At 41.6% G+C, this 23412-nt stretch overlaps 1 protein-coding gene and 1 pseudogene across 4 annotated transcripts in view; both read left to right on the forward strand.

Annotated features, from left to right (window-relative positions):
- The window catches only part of SPAST (spastin), an 84858-nt gene that overhangs the window by 8360 nt on the left and 53086 nt on the right, over positions 1-23412 (forward strand). For 2 of the 4 annotated variants that reach the window (XM_039479039.2, XM_039479033.2), the window contains exons 2-3: positions 11046-11129; positions 15885-15968. In XM_039479039.2, coding sequence (XP_039334973.1) covers positions 11046-11129; positions 15885-15968 — 168 coding nt within the window. Of the gene's footprint in view, positions 1-11042; positions 11130-15884; positions 15969-23412 lie in introns of all 4 variants that reach the window. The other 2 variants (XM_039479034.2, XM_039479029.2) reach the window with 1 other exon arrangement.
- LOC120361863 (U2 spliceosomal RNA) lies at positions 18995-19124 on the forward strand (annotated as a pseudogene).

The raw sequence follows: 23412 nt of genomic DNA on the forward strand, positions 1-23412 counted from the left end.
TTGAGACGGAGTTTTGCTCGTTACCCAGGCTGGAATGCAATGGCGCGATCTCGGCTCACCACAACCTCCACCTCCTGGGTTCAGGCAATTCTCCTGCCTCAGCCTCCTGAGTAGGCGGGATTATAGGCACGTGCCACCATGCCCAGCTAATTTTTTGTATTTTTAGTAAGAGACGGGGTTTCACCATGTTGACCAGGATGGTGGTCTTGATCTCTTGACCTCGTGATCCACCCGCCTCGACCTCCCAAAGTGCTGGAATTACAGGCTTGAGCCACCGTGCCCGGCTTACATGTTTCTTTTTATTTATTTTTATTTTATTTTATGTATGTATGTATGTATGTATGTATGTATTTTTCTGAGACATTACCCAGGCTGGAGTGCAATGACGCGATCTTGGCTCACCGCAACCTCCGCCTCCTGGGTTCAGGCAATTCTCCTGCCTCAGCCTCCTGAGTAGCTGGGATTACAGGCACACACCACCATGTCCAGCTAATGTTTTCTATTTTTAGTAGAGATGGGGTTTCACCATATTGACCAGTATGGTCTCGATCTCTTGACCTCGTGATCCACCCGCCTCGGCCTCCCAAAGTGCTGGGATTACAGGCGTGAGCCACCGCGCCTGGCATTTTTTTTTTTTTTTTGAGACGGAGTTTCGCTCTTGTTACCCAGGCTGGAGTGCAATGGCGCGATCTCGGCTCACCGCAACCTCCGCCTCCTGGGCTCAGGCAATTCTCCTGCCTCAGCCTCCTGAGTAGCTGGGATTACAGGCACGTGCCACCATGCCCAGCTAATTTTTTTGTATTTTTAGTAGAGACGGGGTTTCACCATGTTGACCAGGATGGTCTCGATCTCTCGACCTTGTGATCCACCCGCCTCGGCCTCCCAAAGTGCTGGGATTACAGGCTTGAGCCACCGCGCCCGGCGGCATTTTTTTTTTTAATTGAATTTTAGGTTTTGGGGTACATGTGAAGAACATGCAAGATTGTTGCATAGGTACACACATGGCAGTGTGATTTGCTGCCTTCCTCCTCTTCACCTATGTCTGGCGTTTCTCCCCATGCTATCTCTCCCCAACTCCTCAACCCCCGCTGTCCCTCCCCTATTTGCCACCCGACAGACCTCAGTGTGTGATGCTCCCCTCCCTGTGTCCATGTGTTCTCATTGTTCAACACCTACCTGTGAGTGAGAACATGTAGTGTTTGATTTTCTGTTCTTGTATCAGTTTGCTAAGAATGATGGTTTCCAGGTTCATCCATGTCCCTACAAAGGACACAAACTCATCGTTTTTGATGGCTGCATAATATTCCATGGTGTATATGTGCCCCATTTTCCCTGTCCAATCTGTCATTGATGGGCATTTGGGTTGGTTCCAGGTCTTTGCTATTATAAACAGTGCTGCAGTGAACATTCATGTGTATGTGTCCTTATAGTAGAACGATTTATAATCCTTTGGATATATACCCAGTAATGGGATTGCTGGGTCAAATGGAATTTCTAAGTCTAGGTCCTTGAGGAATCGCCACACTGTCTTCCATAATGGCTGAACTAATTTACATTCCCACCAACAGTGTAAAAGTGTTCCTGTTTCTCCACATCCTCTCCAGCATCTGTTGTCTCCAGATTTTTTAATAATCGCCATTCGAACTGGCGTGAGATGGTAGCTCAATGTCGTTTTGATTTGCATTTCTCTAATGACCAGTGATTATGAGCATTTTTTCATATGTTTGTTGGCCTCATGTATGTCTTCTTTTGTAAAGTGTCTGCTCATATCCTTCACCCACTTTTGAATGGGCTTGTTTGTTTTTTTCTTGTAAATCTGTTTTAGTTCTTTGTAGATTCTGGATATCAGCCCTTTGTCAGATGGATGACTGCAAAAATTTTTTCCCATTCTGTTGGTTGCCGATTCACTCTAATGACTGTTTCTTTTGCTGTGCAGAAGCTGTGGAGTTTGATTAGGTCCTATTTGTCTATTTTGGCTTTTGTTGCCAATTCTTTTGGTGTTTTGTTCATGAAGTCCTTGCCTATGCCTATGTCCTGAATGGTTTTGCCTAGGTTTTCTTCTAGGGTTTTTATAGTGTTAGGTCTTACGTTTAAGTCTTTAATCCATCTGGAGTTAATTTTAGTATAGGGTGTCAGGAAGGGGTCCAGTTTCTGCTTTCTGCACATGGCTAGCCAGTTTTCCCAACACTATTTATTAAGCAGGGACTCCTTTCCCCATTGCTGGTTTTTGTCAGGTTTGTCAAAGATCAGATGGTTGTAGATGTGTGGTGTTGCCTCTGAGGCCTCTGTTCTGTTCCATTGGTCTATATCTCTGTTTTGGTACCAGTACCATGCTGTTTCGATTACTGTAGCCTTGTAATATAGTTTGAAGTCTGGTAGTGTGATGCCTCCCGCTTTGTTCTTTTTGCCTAGAATTGACTTGACTATGCCAGCTCTCTTTTGGTTCCCTATGAAGTTTAAGGTGTTTTTTTCCAGTTCTGTGAAGAAGGTCATTGGTAGCTTGATGGGGATAGCGTTGAATCTGTAAATTACTTTGGGCAGTATGACCATTTTTACAATATTGATTCTTTCTAACCATGAACATGGAATGTTTCTCCATCTGTTTGTGTACTCTCTTATTTCGTTCAGCAGTGGTTTGTAGTTCTCCTTGAAGGATGTCCTTTGCATTCCTTGTTAGTTGTATTCCTAAGTATTTTATTCTCTTTGTAGCAATTGTGAATAGCAGTTTATTCTTGATTTGGCTCTCTTTAAATCTGTTACTGGTGTATAGGAATACTTGTGATTTTTGCACATTGATTTTGTATCCTGATACTTTGCTGAAGTTGCTTATCAGTTTCAGGAGATTTTGGGCTGAGATGATGGGGTCTTCTAGATATACAATCATGTCATCTGCAAATAGAGATAATTTGACTTCCTCCTTTCCTATTTGAATACCCTTTATTTCTTTTTCTTGCCTGATTGCTCTGGCTAGAACTTCCAATACTATATTGAATAGGAGTGGTGAGAGAGGGCATCCTTGTCTAGTGCCAGATTTCAAAGGGAATGCTTCCAGTTTTTGCCCATTCAGTATGATATTGGCTGTTGGTTTGTTGTAAATAGCTTTTATTATTTTGAGATACGTTCCATCAATACCTAGTTTATCAAGGGGTTTTAGCATAAAGGGCTGTTGAATTTTGTCAAAGGCCTTCACTGCATCAATTGAGATAATCATGTGGTTTTTGTCTTTGGTTCTTTTTATGTGGTGAATTACGTTTATAGATTTGCATATGCTGAACCAGCCTTGCATCCCGGGATGAAGCCTGCTTGATCATGGTGGATAAGCTTGTTGATGTGCTGTTGCAATTGGTTTGCTAGTATTTTATTGAAGATTTTTGCATCTATGTTCATCTTGGATATTGGCCTGAAGTTTTCTTTTTTTCTTTTTTTTTTTGGCCTGAAGTTTTCTTTTCTTGTTGAGTCTCTTCCGGATTTTGTTATCAGGATGATATTGGTCTCATAAAATGATTTGGGAAAGATTCCCTCTTGTTGGATTGTTTGGAATAGTTTCAGAAGGAATGGTACCAGCTCCTCTTTGTATGTCTGGTAGAATTCAGCTGTGAACCCATCTGGGATTTTTTTGGGTGGTAGGCTCTTAATTGCTGCCTTAACTTTAGACCTTTTATTCGTCTATTCAGGGTTTCAACCTCTTCCTGGTTTAGGCTTGGGAGGATGCAGGTGTCCAGGAATTTATCCATTTCTTCCAGGTTTACTAGTTTATGTGCATAGAGTTGTTTGTAATAATCTCTGATGATGGTTTGGATTTCTGTGGAATCTCTGGTGATATCCCCTTTATTGTTTTTTATTGCATCTATTTGATTATTCTCTTTTCTTTTTTATTAATCTGGCTAGAGAATACATGTTTCTTATGAGACTTTAAAAGGTGGCAGACTCTTAGTTAATTTTCTCCTGGATCAGGGAAAAGACTTGGAAAGGGAAAGTGATTCTCTACAGAATGTAAATTTTCCCAGCAAGAGACAGCTTTGCAGGGCCGTTTCAGGATATGTCAAGGAAATATAGGATAAAATACTTAAATTTCTTCCATGGCCTGCTATCTGACACGTGATGCTGTACTAGAGTCAGGCTGGGAATTTGGTGTGTGATTGCTACAAAATATCTTAATGTCTCTGTTTTAATGTTTTTTTGTTTTTTTGTTTTTTGAGATGGAGTTTCGCTCTTGTTACCCAGGCTGGAGTGCAATGGCGTGATCTTGGCTCACCACAACCTCCGCCTCCTGGGTTCAGGCAATTCTCCTGCCTCAGCCTCCTGAGTAGCTGGGATTACAGGCATGCACCACCATGCCCAGCTAATTTTTTTGTATTTTTAGTAGAGATGGGGTTTCACCATGTTGACCAGGATAGTCTAGATCTCTTGATCTCGTGATCCACCCGCCTCAGCCTCCCAGAGTGCTGTGATTACAGGCTTGAGCCATCTGTTTTGATGTTAACGCTGATTACTTGTCCTTGAATTCCAAAGGGAAGAGGGTATAATGAGTCATGTCCAACCTCTACCTCTCATCATGGCCTGAACTAATTTTTTAGGTTAACTTTGGAATGCCCCTGGTGAAGGGAGGGTCCATCAGTGGGTTGGGAGTCTTAGAATTTTATTTTTGGTTTACAGGTTTGTAAAAAATTAATGAAAATGGTCATATTTCATAATTCTACATAATTTGATATTTTACTTTATTTAAAACTCATGTACAAAATGCCTGTCCATATCTGTTTTTAGAAGATGAGGATAGAAGTTAGAAATCAGAAATGTGGCCGGGCATGGTGGCTCAAGCCTGTAATCCCAGCACTTTGGGAGTCCGAGGCAGGTGGATCACGAGGTCAAGAGATCGAAACCATCCTGGTCAACATGGTGAAACCCCGTCTCTACTAAAAATACAAAAAAATTAGCTGGGCATGGTGGCGCGTGCCTGTAATCCCAGCTACTCAGGAGGCTGAGGCAGGAGAATTGCCTAAACCCAGGAGGTGGAGGTTGCGGTGAGCCGAGATCGCGACATTGCACTCCAGCCTGGGTAGCAAGAGCGAAACTCCATCTCAAAAAAAAAAAAGAATATTTCATAGGTATTTAAAAAAGGATGTTAGAAAGATCTTACAGGATTTAGGCTAGTATTTGGTGATTTTAAGGAGGGTTTGAGGAAACAAGGTTTTGCTCTGAATTGAATGCTACCAGGAGCTGGGAATAATTCTATGAATAAATGTCATAAAGCCTATCTAGAAGAAGAGAAGACTAGAGTGAGGTCTAAAGCTGTAGTAGTTAAAAAGCAGGGGTTGGCTGGGCACAGTGGCTCACACCTGTAATCCCGGCACTTTGGGAGGCCGAGGTGGACAGATCACCAGGTCAGGAGTTCAGGAGTTGCAGACCAACCTGGCCAATATGGTGAAACTCCATCTCTGTTACAAAAAATACAAAAACTAGCTGGGTGTAGTGGCAGGCGCCTGTAGTCCCAGCTACTCAGGAGGTGAGGCAGGAGAATCGCTTGAACCTGGGAGGCGGTGGTTTCAGTGAGCCGAGATCACGCCACTGCACTCCAGCCTGGGCGACAGATTTTTTTTTTTTTTTTTTTTGAGACGGAGTTTCGCTCTTGTTACCCAGGCTGGAGTGCAATGGCGCGATCTCGGCTCACCGCAACCTCCGTCTCCTGGGTTCAGGCAATTCTCCTGCCTCTGCCTCCTGAGTAGCTGGGATTATAGGCACGTGCCACCATGCCCAGCTAATGTTTTGTATTTTTAGTAGAGACGGGGTTTCACCATGTTGACCAGGATGGTCTCGATCTCTCGACCTCGTGATCCACCCGCCTCGGCCTCCCAAAGTGCTGGGATTACAGGCTTGAGCCACTGCGCCCGGCCTAATTTTTGTATTTTTAGTGGAGATGGGGTTTCACCATTTTGGCCAGGCTGGTCTAACTCCTGACCTCAAGTTATCCAGCCACCTCAGCCTCCCAAAGTGCTGGGATTACAGCCATGAGTCACCACGCCTGACCTCCTGTTTTTAACTCTTATGCATAAAGACACTGTAAATTCATGTACAGGTCTTAGAAGTTTTCATTTCTCTTGCATAAATAAGTAGAAGAAGAGATTGTTGACTTATATGATAAATACATGTTTAACGTCATAAGAAACTACCGAACTCTTTTTCCAACTGGGTACTATTGTATTCCCTACCAGCAAATACATGAAACGTCCGTTACTCTTTCTCTTGTAATATTTTGGTATTTTCTTTTCTTTCTTCTGTCTCACTCTGTTGCCCAGGCTGGAGTGCAGTGGTGTTATCTTGGCTCACTGCAACCCCTTCTACTCCCGGTTTCAAGTGATTCTCTTGCCTCAGCCTCCCAAGTAGCTGAGACTACGGGCACATGCCACCATGCCCGGCTAACCAGCTAATTTTTCGTATTTTTAGTAGAGAGATGGGGTTTCACCGTGTTAGCCAGGATGGTCTCAATCTCCTGACCTCTTGATCCACCCTCCTTGGCCTCCTAAAGTGTGTGAATTACAGGCATGAACCATCACATCTGGCCATGTTTTGGTATTTTCGTGTTCTTTTGTTTTTTGTTTTTCAAAATTAGGTGCATTGTTGTATCTTGTGGTTTTAATTTGTACTTCCCTACCAGCTAATGATGTTGAGCATCTTTTCATACATTTATTTGCCATTTATGTCTCAAATTTTTGGCCAAATTTGTATTTTACTCTTTGCCTACTATAGATAGATAGATAGATAGATAGATAGATAGATAGATAGATAGATAGATAGAGATGAAGTCATTCTCTGTTGAGCAGGCTGGATGCAGTGGCACAATCTCTGCTCACTGCAACCTCTGCCTCCTAGGTTTGAGCGATTCTCCTGCCTCGGCCTCCTGAGTAGTTCAGCTATAGCCATATGCCACCATGTCCAGCTAATTTTTGTATTTTAAGTAGAGATGGAGTTTCACCATGTTTTCTGGGCTGGTCTTGAACTCCTGACCTCAGGCGATTCACCCACCTCGGTCTCCCAAAGTGCTGAGATTATAATCATGAGCCACCATACCCAGCTGGAATAAGCAATCTTAAAAAAAAAGCACTTTGTTGATTTCTGGTGAATAGTGAAAGTGTAACAAACTATGACTCATCACTTTTATTTCTTAAGCATATGTCTTAAACTGGCAGGCATGCATTAGGGTACCGGTATAAGAAGGTTACAGCATTGTGTGAAGTACTGAAAAACTGGAAACAATCTCAGTATCTTTTTTTTTTTTTTTTTTTTTTTTTTTTTGAGACGGAGTTTCGCTCTTGTTACCCAGGCTGGAGTGCAATGGCACGATCTTGTCTCACCGCAACCTCCGCCTCCTGGGTTCAGGCAATTCTCCTGCCTCAGCCTCCTGAGTGGCTGGGATTACAGGCACACGCCACCACGCCCAGCTAATTTTTAGTATTTTTAGTAGAGACGGGGTTTCACCATGTTGACCAGGATGGTCTCGATCTCTTGACCTCATGATCCACCCGCCTCGGCCTCCCAAAGTGCTGGGATTACAGGCTTGAGCCACCGCGCCCGGCCACAATCTCAGTATCTTTTAATAATTGAAAAAATGGTTGAGGCTGCGTGTGGCGGCTCATGCTTGTAATCCCAGCACTTTGGGACGCCAAGGCAGGAGGATCACCTGAGGTTGGGAGTTTGAGTCCAGCCTGGCCAACATGGTGAAACCCTGTCTCTCCTAAAAATACAAAAATTAGGCAGGTATAGTGGCACACATTTGTAATCCCAGCTACTCTGGAGGCCGAGGCACAAGAATCGCTTGAGCCTGGGGAGTGGAGGTTGCAGGTGAGCTGAGATCATGCTACTGCACTCCAGCCTGGGCGGTAGAGTAAGACTGTCTCCAAAAACAAGAAAATAAGACATAATTGAATAAATTGTAAATCACAGAATGATACAGGTTACTGTACAGAAGTCAAAATGAATGAACTAGATCTATATATAGCAGCATGGCTAGATCTCAAAAGAAATGTAAATTTTAAAAAATCACACTAATTTAGATAAGGACCATAAAAACATATACTAGAAAGATATGCACTGAATTTTTTTATTTTTATTTATTTATTTTTTATTTTTTTTATTTTTTTTGAGACGGAGTTTGACTCGTTACCCAGGCTGGAGTGCAATGGCGTGATCTCGGCTCACCGCAACCTCCGCCTCCTGGGTTCAGGCAATTCTCCTGCCTCAGCCTCCTGAGTAGCTGGGATTACAGGCATGCACCACCATGCCCAGCTAATTTTTTGTATTTTTAGTAGAGACAGGGTTTCACCATGTTGACCAGGATGGTCTCGATCTCTTGACCTCGTGATCCACTCGCCTCGGCCTCCCAAAGTGCTGGGATTACAGACGTGAGCCACCGTACCCGGCTTATTTATTTTTTTGAGATGGAGTCTCACTCTGTTGCCAGGCTGGAGTGCAGTGGCACAATCTCAGCTCACTGCAACCTCCACCTCCTGGGTTCAAGCGATTCTCCTGCCTTAGCCTCCCGAGCAGCTGGGACTACAGGTGCGTGCCACCACACCCAGCTAATTTTTGTATTTTTAGTAGAGGTGGGGTTTCACCATGTTGGCCAGGATGGTCTCAATCTCTTGACCTTGTAATCTGCCCGCCTCGGCCTCCCAAAGTGCTGGGATTACAGGCGTGAGCCACTGCACCCGGCCATGCACTGAATTCTTGGTAGAGGTTTCTTAGAAGAAAAGGAGCATGGGAATGGAAGAGGCACTAAAAAAGGAACTTACAGTTGTATCTGTTAGAGTTTACTCACCTTGTTTTTAAAATTTTAAACCCAGTATGACATTGTTATCACTATTTTTGCCAGTCAGTACAAATGCTATTATACTATTTGTAATTTTTCCTTTTTCCAATTAAAAACAGCAAAAATACATGTAAATAGGTATTTTCTTTGTGGAAAACAGGAAGGCGAGCATCCAAATAATTTTAGTTAATTTATAACAAACTCTTAATAATTTCTTTTTCTTCGTTATTTATTTATTTATTTATTTTTGAGACAGGGTCTTGCTCTGTTGCTCAGGTTAAAAAATGCAGTGGTGCAAACACTATAGCCTTCACCTCTCCAGCTCAAGGGATCTCTCTCTTCAGTCTTCCAGGTAGATGGGACCACAGATGTGCACCCTTAATCCTGGTTAACTTTTTAATTTTTTGGTAGAGATAAAATCTCACCATGTTGCCCAACCTGGTCTTGAGCTGCTGGGCTGAAGCAGTCCTCCTGACTTGGCCTCCCAAAGTGCTGGGATTACAGGCATGGGCCAACAGTGCCTGATCTTCATAAACTATTCTTTACATGTCATTATCAAGTACTTATTGAGCACCTACTCTGAATCAGTCACAGTATGAAATACTGATAATTCTATAATAAGTAAGAAATTGCCCTGTTTAAGGGGGTGAATCTAGTTAGTGATTTATTTTCAGGATAAAGAAACAGAAGAATGTGGTAGGTAGTATGTACTCATAAGGAGACAGCATTTCTTAGTTGCTTTGTGTGGTGTTTATAATATGACTTCATCTGTTTTAACAAGAGTCATACTATATTGAATTTGAAATTTTAAGTAATAGTAAGGAATGGCATGGAAATTTTTGTTTGACATGAGGCCAAGTGTGATCGCTCAAGCTTGTAATCCTAGCACTTTGGGAGGCCAAGGTAGGAGGATTACTTGAGTCTAGGAGTTTAAGACCAGCCTGGGCAACAGGTAAGACCCTATCTTTACCAAAAAAAAAAAACACAAAAAAATTAGCTGAATGTGGTGGCACATGCCTGTTGCCTTGGCTACTTGGGGGGCCGAGGGAAGAGGATCGATCACTTGAGCCCAGGAGTTGGAGGGTGCAGTGAGCTAAGATCGTGCCCCTGCACTCCAGTGTGAGTGACAGCAAGACTCTGTTTAAAAAAAAACAAGGCTGGGTGAAGTGGCTCACACCTGTAAGCCTGTAATCTGAGCACTTTGAGAGGCCAAGACGGATAGAATACCTGAGGTCAGGAGTTCAAGATCAGCCTGGCCAACATAGTGAATGCCCTGTCTGTACTAAAAATACAAAAATTAGCTGGGTGTGGTGGTACACATCTGTAATCTCAGCTACTTTGGTGGCTGAGACACGAGAATTGCTTGAACCTGGGAGGCGGAGCAGTGGGCAGAGAGAGCACCACTGCACTCCAGCCTGGGTGACAGAGCGAGATTCTGTCTCAAAAAAAAAAAAAAAAAAAAAGACAGACTAAGAAATTAATTTGCATTCAGACAAATGGTCAAAAATAATAGAAAAGGCTAATAATAAACTTTCATTCAGACAAATGGTCAAAAATGATAGAAATAAAACAAAAAATTAATTTTCAAATACAATGTGATTTGAGTATAACGATTACAGAAGTTGTTCTATATTATTTTTGATTATGCTGAGTTTTTAGATTCTTTTAAAGCTTAACTTGCATTAGGAATTAATGTTTTAAGTTAGTTGTTTAGTTCAAAGAAAATAGAAATGTGTTACTAAATGCTACCCTTGTAATCTAATATACCAGTTCTCATGATGCAATCAATTGTTAAATAAAAACTTACTCTAGAGAGGAGGCACCTAACAATGAACACATTATATTAGATTTGAATATGAGATGGAACAGTGATTTTTGTTTCGTTACTGAAATCATATTTGTATTTTTCAAAAGTATATATACTTAAAAATTCCTAAATAAAATGTCTTTAATACAGCATTTTAGTGGTTATAAGGATCAATACTATGAGATGGTAAGAAAAAAAGGACCCACAGGCCTAAAATGTTGATAAACATTCTGACCGTATTCCCCATCTTAGAGCCATCGTAATACACACATTACTATGATAAAAGTACTAAGAAGTTATGTAGTAATGTTTCTCAGACTTACTTGTTTACAACCCTATTTTTTATGTGTTATCTATCAACAGCATGCTTTGCAATGTTTAGTGTACTCTTCATACTCATGATCTATACAAATGATTATTTTTATTTTAAAGCAGGACAGAAGGAGCAAGCTGTGGAATGGTATAAGAAAGGTATTGAAGAACTGGAAAAAGGAATAGCTGTCATAGTTACAGGACAAGGTAAGATTATATTTGTTTTGCTGGGCATGGTGGCTCACGCCTGTAATCCAAGCACTTTGGAGCCCAAGGTGGGCGGATTACCTGAGGTCAGGAGTTCAAGACCAGCCTGACCAACATGGTGAAACCTCATCTTTAAATTAAAAAATATATATATATATTATATTTGTTTATAGCCATCCCAAGTTATAATATATTCACGATTGTCCAGATTTCAAATCTTTTTAATCTATTTATTTCTTTTTCTTCTTTCCTTCTTCCTTTCCTTTCCCTTTCCCTCCCCTTCCCTTTCCCGCCTTCCTTTCTTCCTTCCTTTCCTTCCTTCCTTTCCTTCCTTCCTTCCTCCCTTCCCTCCCCTCCCCCTCTCCCTCCCTCTTCTCCTTCCCCTTCCTTGCTTCCTTTCTTTTTCTTTCTTTCTTTCTTTTTTTTTTTTTGAGACAGCGCCTTGCCTTTGTTACCCAGGCTGAGTGCAGTGATATGGTCATAGCTCACTGCAACCTCAAACTTCTGGGCTCTACTGATCCTCCTGCCTCTGCTTTCCAAGTAGCTGGAACCACAGGTGCACACTACCACACTTAGCTAATTACTACTATTTTTTGAGATGGAGTCTCACTCTGTTGCCCAGGCTGGAGTACAGTGGTGCAATCTCAGCTCACTGCAACCTCTGCCTCCCAGATTCAGGCAATTCTCCTGCCTGAGCCTCCCGAGTAGCTGGAATGACAGGCGCATGGTACTGTGCCCAGCTACTTTTGTATTTTTAGTGGAGATGGCATTTCGCCATGTTGGCCAGGCTGGTCTCAAACTCCTAACCTCAAGTGATCGCCCACCTTGGCTTCAAAAAGTGCTGGAATTACAGGTGTGAGCCACTGTGGCTGGCCACACTTAACTAATTAAATTTTTATTTTTTTTGTAGAGACAGGGGTCCCACTATTTTTCTAGAGCTGTTCTCAAACTTCTAGGCTCAAGTCATCTTTCTGTCTCAGCTTTCCAAAGTGCTGGGATTACAGGCATGAGCCACTGCACCCAGCCGGATTGTATTTATCTTAATAAAAGTATTTGTACATTTTTTAATGTTACTGTTAACATTTGTGGACTTACAGTTAATTCATTATTACTTATTCTAAAAATGAAGTTATAGTTAGATATGCTCAAACTTGATTACCTGTAGCATTAGGCAAAAACTACTATATTATTTGTGTCCTCGTTGGTGTCACTGTTGGTGTTCAGTCGCTATACGCTATTTTTGAAATCTGGCCCTTTCCTCATTGTCAAGGAGGGAAAGATTGGTTAATCCACAAATTTCCTTTGCACTTGTAAGTAATGCTTCTTGACTGCATTTTAGACTATGAGCTGTAAATGTCTTATTTTGATTCACACTGGATTTTTAAATTTGTTTTGTTTTGTTTTTTTGATAGAGAAAGGGTCTTGCTATGTTGACCAGGCTGGTCTTGAACCCCTGGCCTCAAGCGATCCTCCCACTTCCACCTCTCAAAGTACTGGGGTTACAGGTGTGAGCCACTGCACCTGAACTCACTCTTGGCTTTTTTTTTGAGACAGAGTCTTGCTCTGTCACGCAGGCTGGAGTGCAGTAGTGTGATCTTGGCTCATTGCAGCATCTGCCTCCTGGGTTCATGAGAATCTCCTGCCTCAGCCTCCCAGGTAGCTGGGACTACAGGTGTGCACCATCATGCCTAGCTAATTTTTTATAGTTTCAGTAGAGATGGGGTTTTACTGTGTTGGTCAAACTGGTTTCAAAGTCATCCACCTGCCTCAGCCTCCCAAAGTATTGGGATTACAGGCATTAGCCACTGCGAATGGCCACTCTTGGTTTATTTTAAAACCAAAGCAGTCATTACTCACTTCTATTTTCCTATCACCTCAAATTAAAAATTAGAGTCTAATATTGTCTTTAAATATATTGGCCAGGCACAGTGGCTCATGCCTGTAATCCCAGTGCTTTGGTAGGCCTAGGCAGAAGGACTGCTTGAGGCTAGGAATTCAAGACCAGCCTGGGCAATAGAGCAAGATCTCCATCTCAACAACAACAATAAATGTATGTGTGTATATATATATATAATATAAAACATTTATTGTACACTTCCTGTATGCCTAAGCATCATTGTAATTGCTTCGTATGTAGTATTTCTTTTAATTTTCACTACCACCCCATGCTCTGTAGTTGCTGTTATCCTTATTTTTCAGCTGAATAACCTGAAATACAGAGAAATTAAGGAAGTTGCCTAAAGTCTCACAGCTAGCAAGTATAGAGTTAGGATTTGAGGTGAGGCAGCCTGACTTCAGAGCCTATTGTGAAGTATGTGAGTACCACTATTAAATAAGTAAAGTACTCCAGCTTATCATAGTTGAAATATATTCAGGCCGGGTGTGGTGGCTCATGCCTGTAATCCCAGCACTTTGGGAGGCCAAGGTAGGCAGATCACCTGAGGTCATGAGTTCGAGATCAGCCTGATCAACATGGAGAAACCCCATCTCTACTAACAAAATACAACATTAGTCAGGCATGGTGACACATGCCTGTAATCCCAGCTACTCGGGAGGCTGAGGCAGGAGAATCGCTTGAACCTTGTTGGGTGGAGGTTGCAGTGAGCCAAGATCACGCCATTGCACTCCAGCTTGGGCAGCAAGAGTGAAACTCTGTCTTAAAAAAAAGAAAAAGAAATATATTCAGAATTAGAAATTACAGTATTTAGGCTCTGAATCAATTCATCCAGTAGATGTCTGTTGGCTGGCTGGCTGGCTGGCTGACTCTACTACTTATATCAACTGATCTCCAATAATTACAGTATGTCTAACCCTACTTTTTTCCTCTCCTCTTTATATTTTGATTATTTCTCTAGCTGCTGGTGTGTATAAAAGAAAGCAGAATAGAACAGGTAAACATAGGAAGTTGGACCTTTGAGACTATGATGAGCATACTTTATCAATTACATGCAAAATATATTTGCTGTTTCAAGTTATATGGAAGAAAAGTTAGGAAAAAATGAACTGGTTTTAAGTAGGGCTGAGCGCAGTGGCTCCCACCTATAATCCTAACACTTTGAGAGGCTGAGGCAGGTGGATTGCTTGAGACCAGGAGTTCAAGATCAGCCTGAGAAGCATGGCAATACCGTTTCTACAAAAATTTAAAAATTAGCCCTATATGCTGGCATGTGCCTGTAAGTTCTAGCTGCTTGGTGGGGCTAAGGCGGGAGGATTTTTTGAGCCTGGAAGGTTGAGGCTGCAGTGAGCATTGATCATGCCATTGTACTCCAGCCTAGGTAACAAAGTAAGACAATGTCTCCTAAAGAAAGCAAGGCATGGTGGCTCATGGCTGTAATCTGAGCATTTTGGGAGGCCAAGGCTAGTGGATCACCTGAGGTTAGGAGTTCAAGACCAGCCTGACTAACATGGTGAAACCCCGTCTCTACTGAAAATACAAAAATTAGCCGGGCATGGTGGTACCTGCCTGTAATCCCAGCTACTCAGGAGGCTGAGGCAGGAGAATTGCTTGAACATGGGAGGTGGCGCTTGCAGTGAACGAAGGTTGTGCCATTGCACTCCAGCCTGGGCAACAAGAGTTAAACTCCATCTCAAAAAAAAAGGAAAATAAGCATTTCATTGAATTAAAAATGCCTTGTATTAAACCACTAAGAGAAAAAAACAGTTAAAATATATGTTCTTTTTATCACTTAGAATTTGAATTTTAATCGTATTGAAGAGGCTGTTTTAGTCTTATTTAGACATAGATATAACAACAATAGCTGGGTACAGTGCCTCACGCCTGTTATCCCAGCACTTTGGGAGGCCGAGGTGGGTAGATCACAATGCCAAGAGCTCGAGACCATCCTGGCCAAAATGATGAAACCCTGTCTCTACTAAAAATACAAATATTAGCCAGGCATTTGGCATGCGCCTGTAGTCCCAGCTACTCGGGAGGCTGAGGCAGAAGAATCGCTTGAACCTGGGAGGCAGAGGTTGCGGTGAGCTGAGACTGCGCTACTGTGCTCCAGCCTGGCGACAGAGCAAGACTCTGTCTCAGCAAAAACAACAACAATATTAATATCTGCGACCAAATTTGTGCATGCATGGGCAATGAAAAGCCTAGGTTATGACTGCAGCCTGTTGGATAGCGTTAGTAAGTTAACATTGGTTGTAAAACAAATCCCAATTTCAAATATTTTTAAATGTGGGAAAAAAAAGTTTTAGACTCTATGAAATAGACCTGAAATCTATGAAATACCACAGTAGTTTGGAAGCCATCATGAGAAACTAATTTGTTTTGTGTGGCTGTTATGTATATTTTTTGAGACAGGGCCTTAGCTTGTTTCCCAAGCTGGGGTGCTGCGATGCGGTCACCTGTCACTGCAACATCCACCTTCTGGGCTGAAGTAATCCACCCACCTCAACCTCCCAGGCTCGGCTAATCTTTTTTTTTTTTTTTTTTTTTTTAAAGTAGAGACTAGGTCTGATTATGTTGCCCAGGCACCCAGACTGGTCTTGAACTCCTGAGCTCAAGTGATCCTCTTGCTTCAGCTGCCCAAAGTGCTGGGGTTACAGAAGTGAGCCACAACGCCTGGCCTGAGGATAATGTTTTTAAAATGTCTTCTTTTTTTCTTTCTTTTGGGTACATATTTTATTTTTTAAAATTTCTGTATAGAGACTGTGACTCTCCATGAATGTAGTTGGGGTGATAATTTATCTTGAAATAGTATTAGTTGGGAAACGTAGATATTTTAATTAATTCTTTTTTTCTTTCAGGTGAACAGTGTGAAAGAGCTAGACGCCTTCAAGCTAAAATGATGACTAATTTGGTTATGGCCAAGGACCGCTTACAACTTCTAGGTATCAATTCATGTGTAATTTGATGTGAGATGTATTGGAAATGTATATTCAATGAAACTTTAATTGTAGAAGGAAATAGATCAGTGATTGAAAATGTGGTCCAGGCTTTTTAACATAAAGAAAATGTGTAACATATACAAAAAACAGAAGAGCATAATGAACTCCTAATTATTCACCTCTCAGCTTTGATAATTATCACCTCACTGTCGGTTTTATTTATAGCAAGGGCTGGCAAACTGTAGCTGATGGGCCAACTCAGCTCACTGCCTATTATTATTATAAATAAGGTTTCATTGGCACACAGCCGTTCCTTTCTTTAGGTATTATCTATGGCTTTCATGCGACAATGACAGAACTGAATAGTTGATACAGAGACTACACTGCCCATAAAACCTAAAATATTTACTGTCTGGCCCTTTACAGAAGTCTGCTTTTCACTTGACATCCCAACTCACCGTCCCCCGACTTCATATTATTTTGAAACAAATTATTGACTTTTTAAATTTATAAATATTTCATTTTATACCTCTAAAAGATAAGAACTCTTTAAAATAAATCACTGAAATACCATTATCACACCTAAAAAGTAACCCCAAATTTCTTTTAACATTATCCAAAAAACTCATCCCTCGAAAATGCTGTTTCTGTATTTCTAATTTTCTCAAAATTTAATAATTTTTTACTATTTTTAATCATTTGTTTGAATCAGGAGCTTTAAAAGATCCATATGTTATGTCTGTTTTAATGTACAGGTGCATCTGTTCTTCATTTTCTTCCAATTTATTTGTTGACGAAACCAGGTCTTTGTTATGTAGTATTTCCTACAGTCTGACTTTTGCTGTGTGAATCTTTTGTGGTAATTTTTAACATGTTCTTCTTTCCTCCCCTTGTTAAATGATAATTGGATATAGAGCCTTGATCACAATGAAAGTTGGTTTTTATTTTTTAATAAGACCTACTTCCTAGATGGTTGTGTTTGTGTGTGTTCATCATTGGTTCTTCCATCTTGTGAAGTTAGCAGCAGTTAACTATGACTGATGCCCAGTGATACTTTAATACTGTCATTCTTTTAGCATTCATCAACTGTAATAGAAGTTTTTCCTTGTCTTCTGTTTGATGGTGTAGATTTTAAAAATACATTATTAAGTGAAATCTACTACTCAAAAAAAAGCAGAACAAAACCCACTACATATGAGTGGCTCTGCCATACGTTGGTGAATAGAAATAGTAGATATTTGGTAAGCAGGCAAACCTTATTTATTTGTAGCTCTGTGACTTGGGGTAAGTTACTTTGCATGTCTGAGTCTTTTTTATCTAATTTGTAATATGAAGATAATATTATTATTATTTTATTGTTTTTATTTTTGAGACAGAGGCCCACTCTGTCACCCAAGCTGAAGTGCAGTGGGGCGATCTCAGCTCACTGCAACCTCCACCTCTCAAATGTAAGCAATTGTCCTGCCTCAGCCTCCCGAGTAACTGGGACTACAGGCATGAACCACCATACCTGGCTAATTCTTTGTGTTTTTAGCAGAGACAGGGTTTCACCGTGTTAGCCCGGATGGTCTCGAACTCCTTACCTTGTGATCCACCCACCTCGGCCTCCCAAAGTGCTGGGATTAACAAGTTTGAGTCACTGCACCTAGCCTTATTATTATTATTGTTATTATTTTTTTAGACAGAGTCTTGCTGTCTTGCCCAGCCTGGAGTGCAGTGGAGTGATCTCAGCTCACTGCAACCTCTGCCTCCCAGGTTCAAGCTTTTCTCCTGCCTCAGCCTCCTGAGTAGCTGCCACCATGCCTGGGTAATTGTGTATTTTTAGTAATGAGGGGGTTTCTCCCTGTTGATCAGGGTGGTATTGAACTTCCAACCTCAGGTGATCCACCCGCCTTGGCCTCCCAAAGTGCTGGGATCGCAGGTGTGCACCACCATGCCCAGCCTAATTTTTAAATTTTTAGTAGATACTGGCTTTCACTATGCTGGGCAAGCTGGTCTTGAACTCTTGACTTCAAGTGATCCATCCATCTCAGCCTCCTAAAGTGCTGGGATTATAGGCATGAGCCACCATGCCAGGCTGAAGCTAATATTATTAGCTAATAATAATATCTCATATTTCTGACCGTGGAATTATTAAAGGAACCTAACCCATAGTAAGTGCTTTAAAATGTTGGTTTTTATTCATCTGTTTACCTGACTATAACCACCTCCTTTGCTTAGGTAGAAAGATAAATTCATATACACATACATATACATTTTATTCATTCTTTCATTCATTTACTCCTATGTGTCATTTACTTCTATGTGGTCATTGTGTTTGTAGGGTTTTAACCCACATAGTTAAAAAAGCAACCCTTCATGATTTCAGAAGAATAACAAGGTAGTGTTCCCGGCTTCTGTGGCTGACAGGATTTGCCTTCTTCCTTTCTAAATGAAAGTTATTACTGTGTCAAATATAATTAATGTTTTAAAGTTTGTTGCAGTAAAATAATTGATGGTTCTAATTCATACTTTCTGTGTGTTTTATCTGTTTTTCTTTTGTTAGTTTTGTTTTTGTTGTTTTATCTGTTTTCGTTTTGGTTTGTTTTTGTTTTGTTGGTTCATTTTGCAGTGGTGTGATTTCAGCTCACTGCAACTTCTACCTCCCGGGTTCAAGTGATTCTCCTGCCTTTGCAGGAGTAGAGATTACAGGAGTGTGGGATTACGGGAGTGTGCCAACATACCTGACTTATTTTTTTGTATTTTTAGTAGAGATGGGGTTTCACCGTATTGGCCAGGCTGGTCTGGAACTCCTGACCTTGTGATCTGCCCACCTCAGCCTCCCAAAGTGCTGGGATTACAGGCTTGAGCCACTGTACCCAACCTCATGTTTTATCTTTAAAGCTTTTCAGTGTGTATATAAAGTATTATATGTATCATACAGAATAAATTTGATTATGGAGCATTTTGTAACATCTTTCAAAGTGACTAAGAACTGGTTTTTATGTTTTGTTTGAAGTTATATAGGACATTAGAAGTATTAATATCCCATCGCTTCTCAGCCTTTTGGCTAAGATCAAGTGTAGAATTATTAATATCAATTAGAGACTTGTTTTTGAGTGTGACTTTGTACTTTCTTATCTGTGTTAGTGGACTAGAGAACCAAAAGAGGATATGTAATGTAATATGAAGCTAGTCATTTAAAGATTTAATATTTTGGATATTTTCAAGTTGGTATCTATTTTCACCCTCAAAAATGCTATGTGCTTGTTTATGAAAGATGTTATTTTAAAAGTGAGGACTGGTAGATGGGACAGGTGACATCAACATATTCCTGTCTTTCAGTAACTTAAAAGGTCTGGAAGTGGATATACCAAAGACAGTAAAAATGACCTGTGTAGAAATGTGTATTAATAGTAACACATATTTGTTTATTATGTGCTGGTTAAAAATTGGAGTTTTTGAGAGGTGTGGTGCCAGTTAGGTATCTAATTAGGATGGAGAATGGGGAAAATGAACCTGGGAATTCCTAACACAGACTGGTTTGAGAGGATGTAGCCTCTCTGATAAAAATGGGAAAGATCATATATATTATTTATTTTTGGTTTAGTGATAGTGAACCTTAGAGCAAAGCTTAACTGTAAAACCTGCTATAGATAAAAAGATAATTTTAATGTAAGCAAATTGGTATAACTGGCTATTATACCTTTTATTTTTTTAACATAGCTTCATTTAACATTCATTTATTAAGGCCGTGCTCTGTACCAGGTATAGTGCCAAGGGTTATAACAACTTATTAACTCAACAAATATTTATTTGGTAACTAGCATGTGTTAGACACTGTTGTAGGCACTTGGGATATAGACAAGGATCCCTCTTCCATAGAGTTTATATTCCAACAGAGATAAGACAGGTAGTAGACAACAAACATAAAAAATTAGTTATACAGTTTATTAGAAGGTGGTAAATATATGGGAAAAAAAGAAGTGAAACGCAGTAAGGGGGTTTAGGAGTGGACAAGTGGTGGTTTAGTGTTTTGTTTTTGTTTTTGTTTTGAAACGAAGTCTCACTCTGTCACCCAGGCTGGAGTGCAGTGGCGCAGTATCTGCTCCCTGCAAGCTTCACCTCCCAGGCTCAAGCACTTCTCCTGCCTCAGCCTCCAGACCTCCCAAATAGCCAAGATTACAGTCACCCGCCACTATGCCCTACGATTTTTTGTATTTTTAGTAGAAGCGGGGTTTCACCATGTTGCCCAGGCTGATCTTGAACTCCTGCCCTCAAGTGACCTGCCCGCCTCAGCCTCCCAAAGTGTTGGGATTACAAGTGTGAGCCACAGCGCCTGGCCAGTTGTTTTTGTTTGTTTGTTTGTTTGTTTGTTTGAGACAAAGTCTCTCTTTCACCCAGGCTGGAGTGCAGTAGTGCTATCTTGGCTCATTGCAACCTCCACGTCCTGGGTTCAAGCTATTCTCCTGACTCAGCCTCCTGAGTAGCTGGGATTACAGGTGCACACCACCAGCCTGGTTAACTTTTTGTATTTTTAGTAGAGACTAGGTTTCACCATGTTACCAGACTGGTCTTGAACTCCTGACCTCAGGTGATCCACCCACCTTGGACTCCCAAAAAGCTGGGATTATAGGCATGCGCCATCATACATTGCCTGGGCCTGTTTTTTTTGTTTGTTTTTTTCTTTTTGAGATGGGGTCTCACTCTCACCCAGGTTGGAGTGCAGTACAGTCTCAGCTCACTGCACCTCCTCTTCCCAGGTTAAAGCGATTCTCCTACCTCACCCTCCCAAGTAGCTGGGACCACAGGAATGCCACTATACTCAGATGATTTTTGCATTTTTTTTGTAGAGACTGGGTTTTGCCATATTTCCCAGGCTGCTTTCAAACTCCTGAGGTCAAGTTTTCCATCTGCCCTGTCCTCCCAAAGTGTTGGGATTACAGGCATGAGCCATCCACACCCTGTCCTAGTTTGGGTTTTTGGTTTTAAACAGAATGGTCCCCTCTTTGAGACGTTGCCATGAGTTACCCCTGATGGTGCCTGAAACAATATGGTCCACAGAGAAGTAAGAGCCAATACAAACCCTTAAGAGAATATACCTGGTATGTTTGTGAAGCAGCAAAGAGGCCATTGTGTCCCAGCAAGGAGATTACAGTAGAGATAAAGTCAGATAACTCATGGGGAAAGGGATTGTCACAATACACAGGGCTGTAAAGGCTACCATGAGGACTTGAGATTTTACCACCTGTGAAATGGGAAGCAGTTATAAAGATTTTTAAGAAAGTAGCCTGGTGTGGTGGCTCATGCCTATAATCTCAGCTGTTTGGGAGGCCAAAGTGGGTGGACCAACCTGAGGTCAGGAGTTCGAGACCAGCCTGGCCAACATGGTGAAACCCCATCTCTACTAAAAATACAAAAATTAGCTGGGTGTGGTGCGTGTGCTTGTAATCCCAGCTACTCAGGAGGCTGAGGCAGGAGAATCACTTGAACCCAGGAGGTGGAGGTTGCAGTGAGCCAAGATCATGCCACTGCCTTCCAGCCTGGGCAATAGAGCAAGACTCTGTGTCAAAAAAAGAAAAAAAAAAAAAAAAGATTTTTAGGAAAGGAATGGAATACTCTGACTTAAATTTTAGAAAGATCACCAGGGAGAGTAATTGGGATACTGTTGCAGTCATCTAGGAGAAAAGTGATAGAGCCTTGGGCCAGGGTAGTATCATGACAAATGGTAACAAGTGGTTGGATTATGATTATACTTGAAGGTTGAACAATTGAACTTACTGATAGATTGGCAAAATGGTCCTCTGCTTAAGGACCTCATAATACGGTGGGAGAAACAGATGCATAAGTAGTCATCACTGCAGGATGGGGATTACAAATATTTTGTAAGGGTGAGAAAATAGGTGCTAAGAAAGCTTCCTCATGTGACAAAGCTGGTTAAAGAAAGAAAAGAAAGCTTCCTAGAAATGAAACCTAAAAGTATACACTTAAAAAGATAAATAAGGCCGGGCGCGGTGGCTCAAGCCTGTAATCCCAGCACTTTGGGAGGCCGAGGCAGGTGGATCACGAGGTCAAGAGATCGAGACCATCCTGGTCAACATGGTGAAACCCCGTCTCTACTAAAAATACAAAAAAATTAGCTGTGCTTGGTGTTGCGTGCCTGTAATCCCAGCTACTCAGGAGGCTGAGGCAGGAGAATTGCCTGAACCCAGGAGGCGGAGGTTGCGGCAAGCTGAGATCATGCCATTGCACTCCAGCCTGGGTAACAAGAGCGAAACTCCATCTCAAAAAAAAAAAAAAAAAAAGATAAATAAAAGTTATGAAAGAATGTGAGGGCTGGGCTCAGTGTCTCATGCCTATAATCCTAGCACTTTGGGAGGTTGAGTCAGGTGCATTGCTTGAGACCAGGAGTTTGAAACCAGCCTGGACAACATAGTGAGAGCCCATCTCTTAAAAAAGAAATTAGCCAGTAATGGTGATGTGCACCTGTAGTCCCAGCTACTTATTTAGGAGACTGAGGCAGGAAGATCGCTTGTGCTCAGGAGGTCGAGGCTGCAGTGAGCCATGAGTGCACCACTGCACTGTAGTCTGGGTGACAGAGTAAGACCCTGTCTGAAAGAAAAAGAATGTGAGAAAAGATATATTTTATGTGATGGCATGAACATAGACTCAAAGGCAAGAAAAGCATGGTGAGTAGGGGAGGGTGCAGGTAGAGACATGAAGTTGGGATTGCAGAGGCATAAGAGATATAGGCAGATCCTGTTGGGTGTGGTGGCTCATGCCTGTAATCCCAGCACTTTGGAGGCTGAGGCAGGTGGATCACAAGGTCAGGAGTTCAAGACCAGCCTGGCCAAGATGGTGAAACCCTGTCTCTACTAAAAATACAAAAATTAGGTGTGGTGGCAGTCACCTGTAGTCCCAGTTATTCGAGAGGCTGAGGCAGGAGAATCACTTGAACCTGGGAAACAGAGGTTGCAGTGAGCCGAGATTGCGCCACTGCTCTCTAGCCTGGGTGACAGAACAAGACTCTGTCTCAAAAAAAAAAAAAAAAGAGAGACATAGGCAGATTATAGATGGCCTGGTTTGTCATATGAAGGAACTTGAGTTCTTATCTTTGGGCAATGGGAAGCCACTAAAGGGTTTTAAGTAGAAGAGTTATGTGGCAAGATTTTCCCCTCCAGTAGACCACTCAGATGACTGTGTGGGGATTGGATGTGAGGTGATAAAGAAGCAAGGTTACTGCTTTAATTTAAATCACTGATTAATCTGTACAACCCTAGTCTTTTAATGAAAATAAATTGGGGCTGGGCGCAGTGGCCCACACCTGTAATCCCAGTACTTTGGGAGGCCAAGGCGGGCGGATCACCTGCATTCAGGAGTTTGAGATCAGTCAGGCCAACATGGCAAAACCTCATATTAAAATACAAAAATTAGCTGGACATGGGGGCATGTGCCTGTAATCCCAGCT

Source organism: Saimiri boliviensis, chromosome 1 (genome assembly GCF_048565385.1).
Source record: "Saimiri boliviensis isolate mSaiBol1 chromosome 1, mSaiBol1.pri, whole genome shotgun sequence".
Taxonomy (NCBI): Eukaryota; Metazoa; Chordata; class Mammalia; order Primates; family Cebidae; genus Saimiri; species Saimiri boliviensis.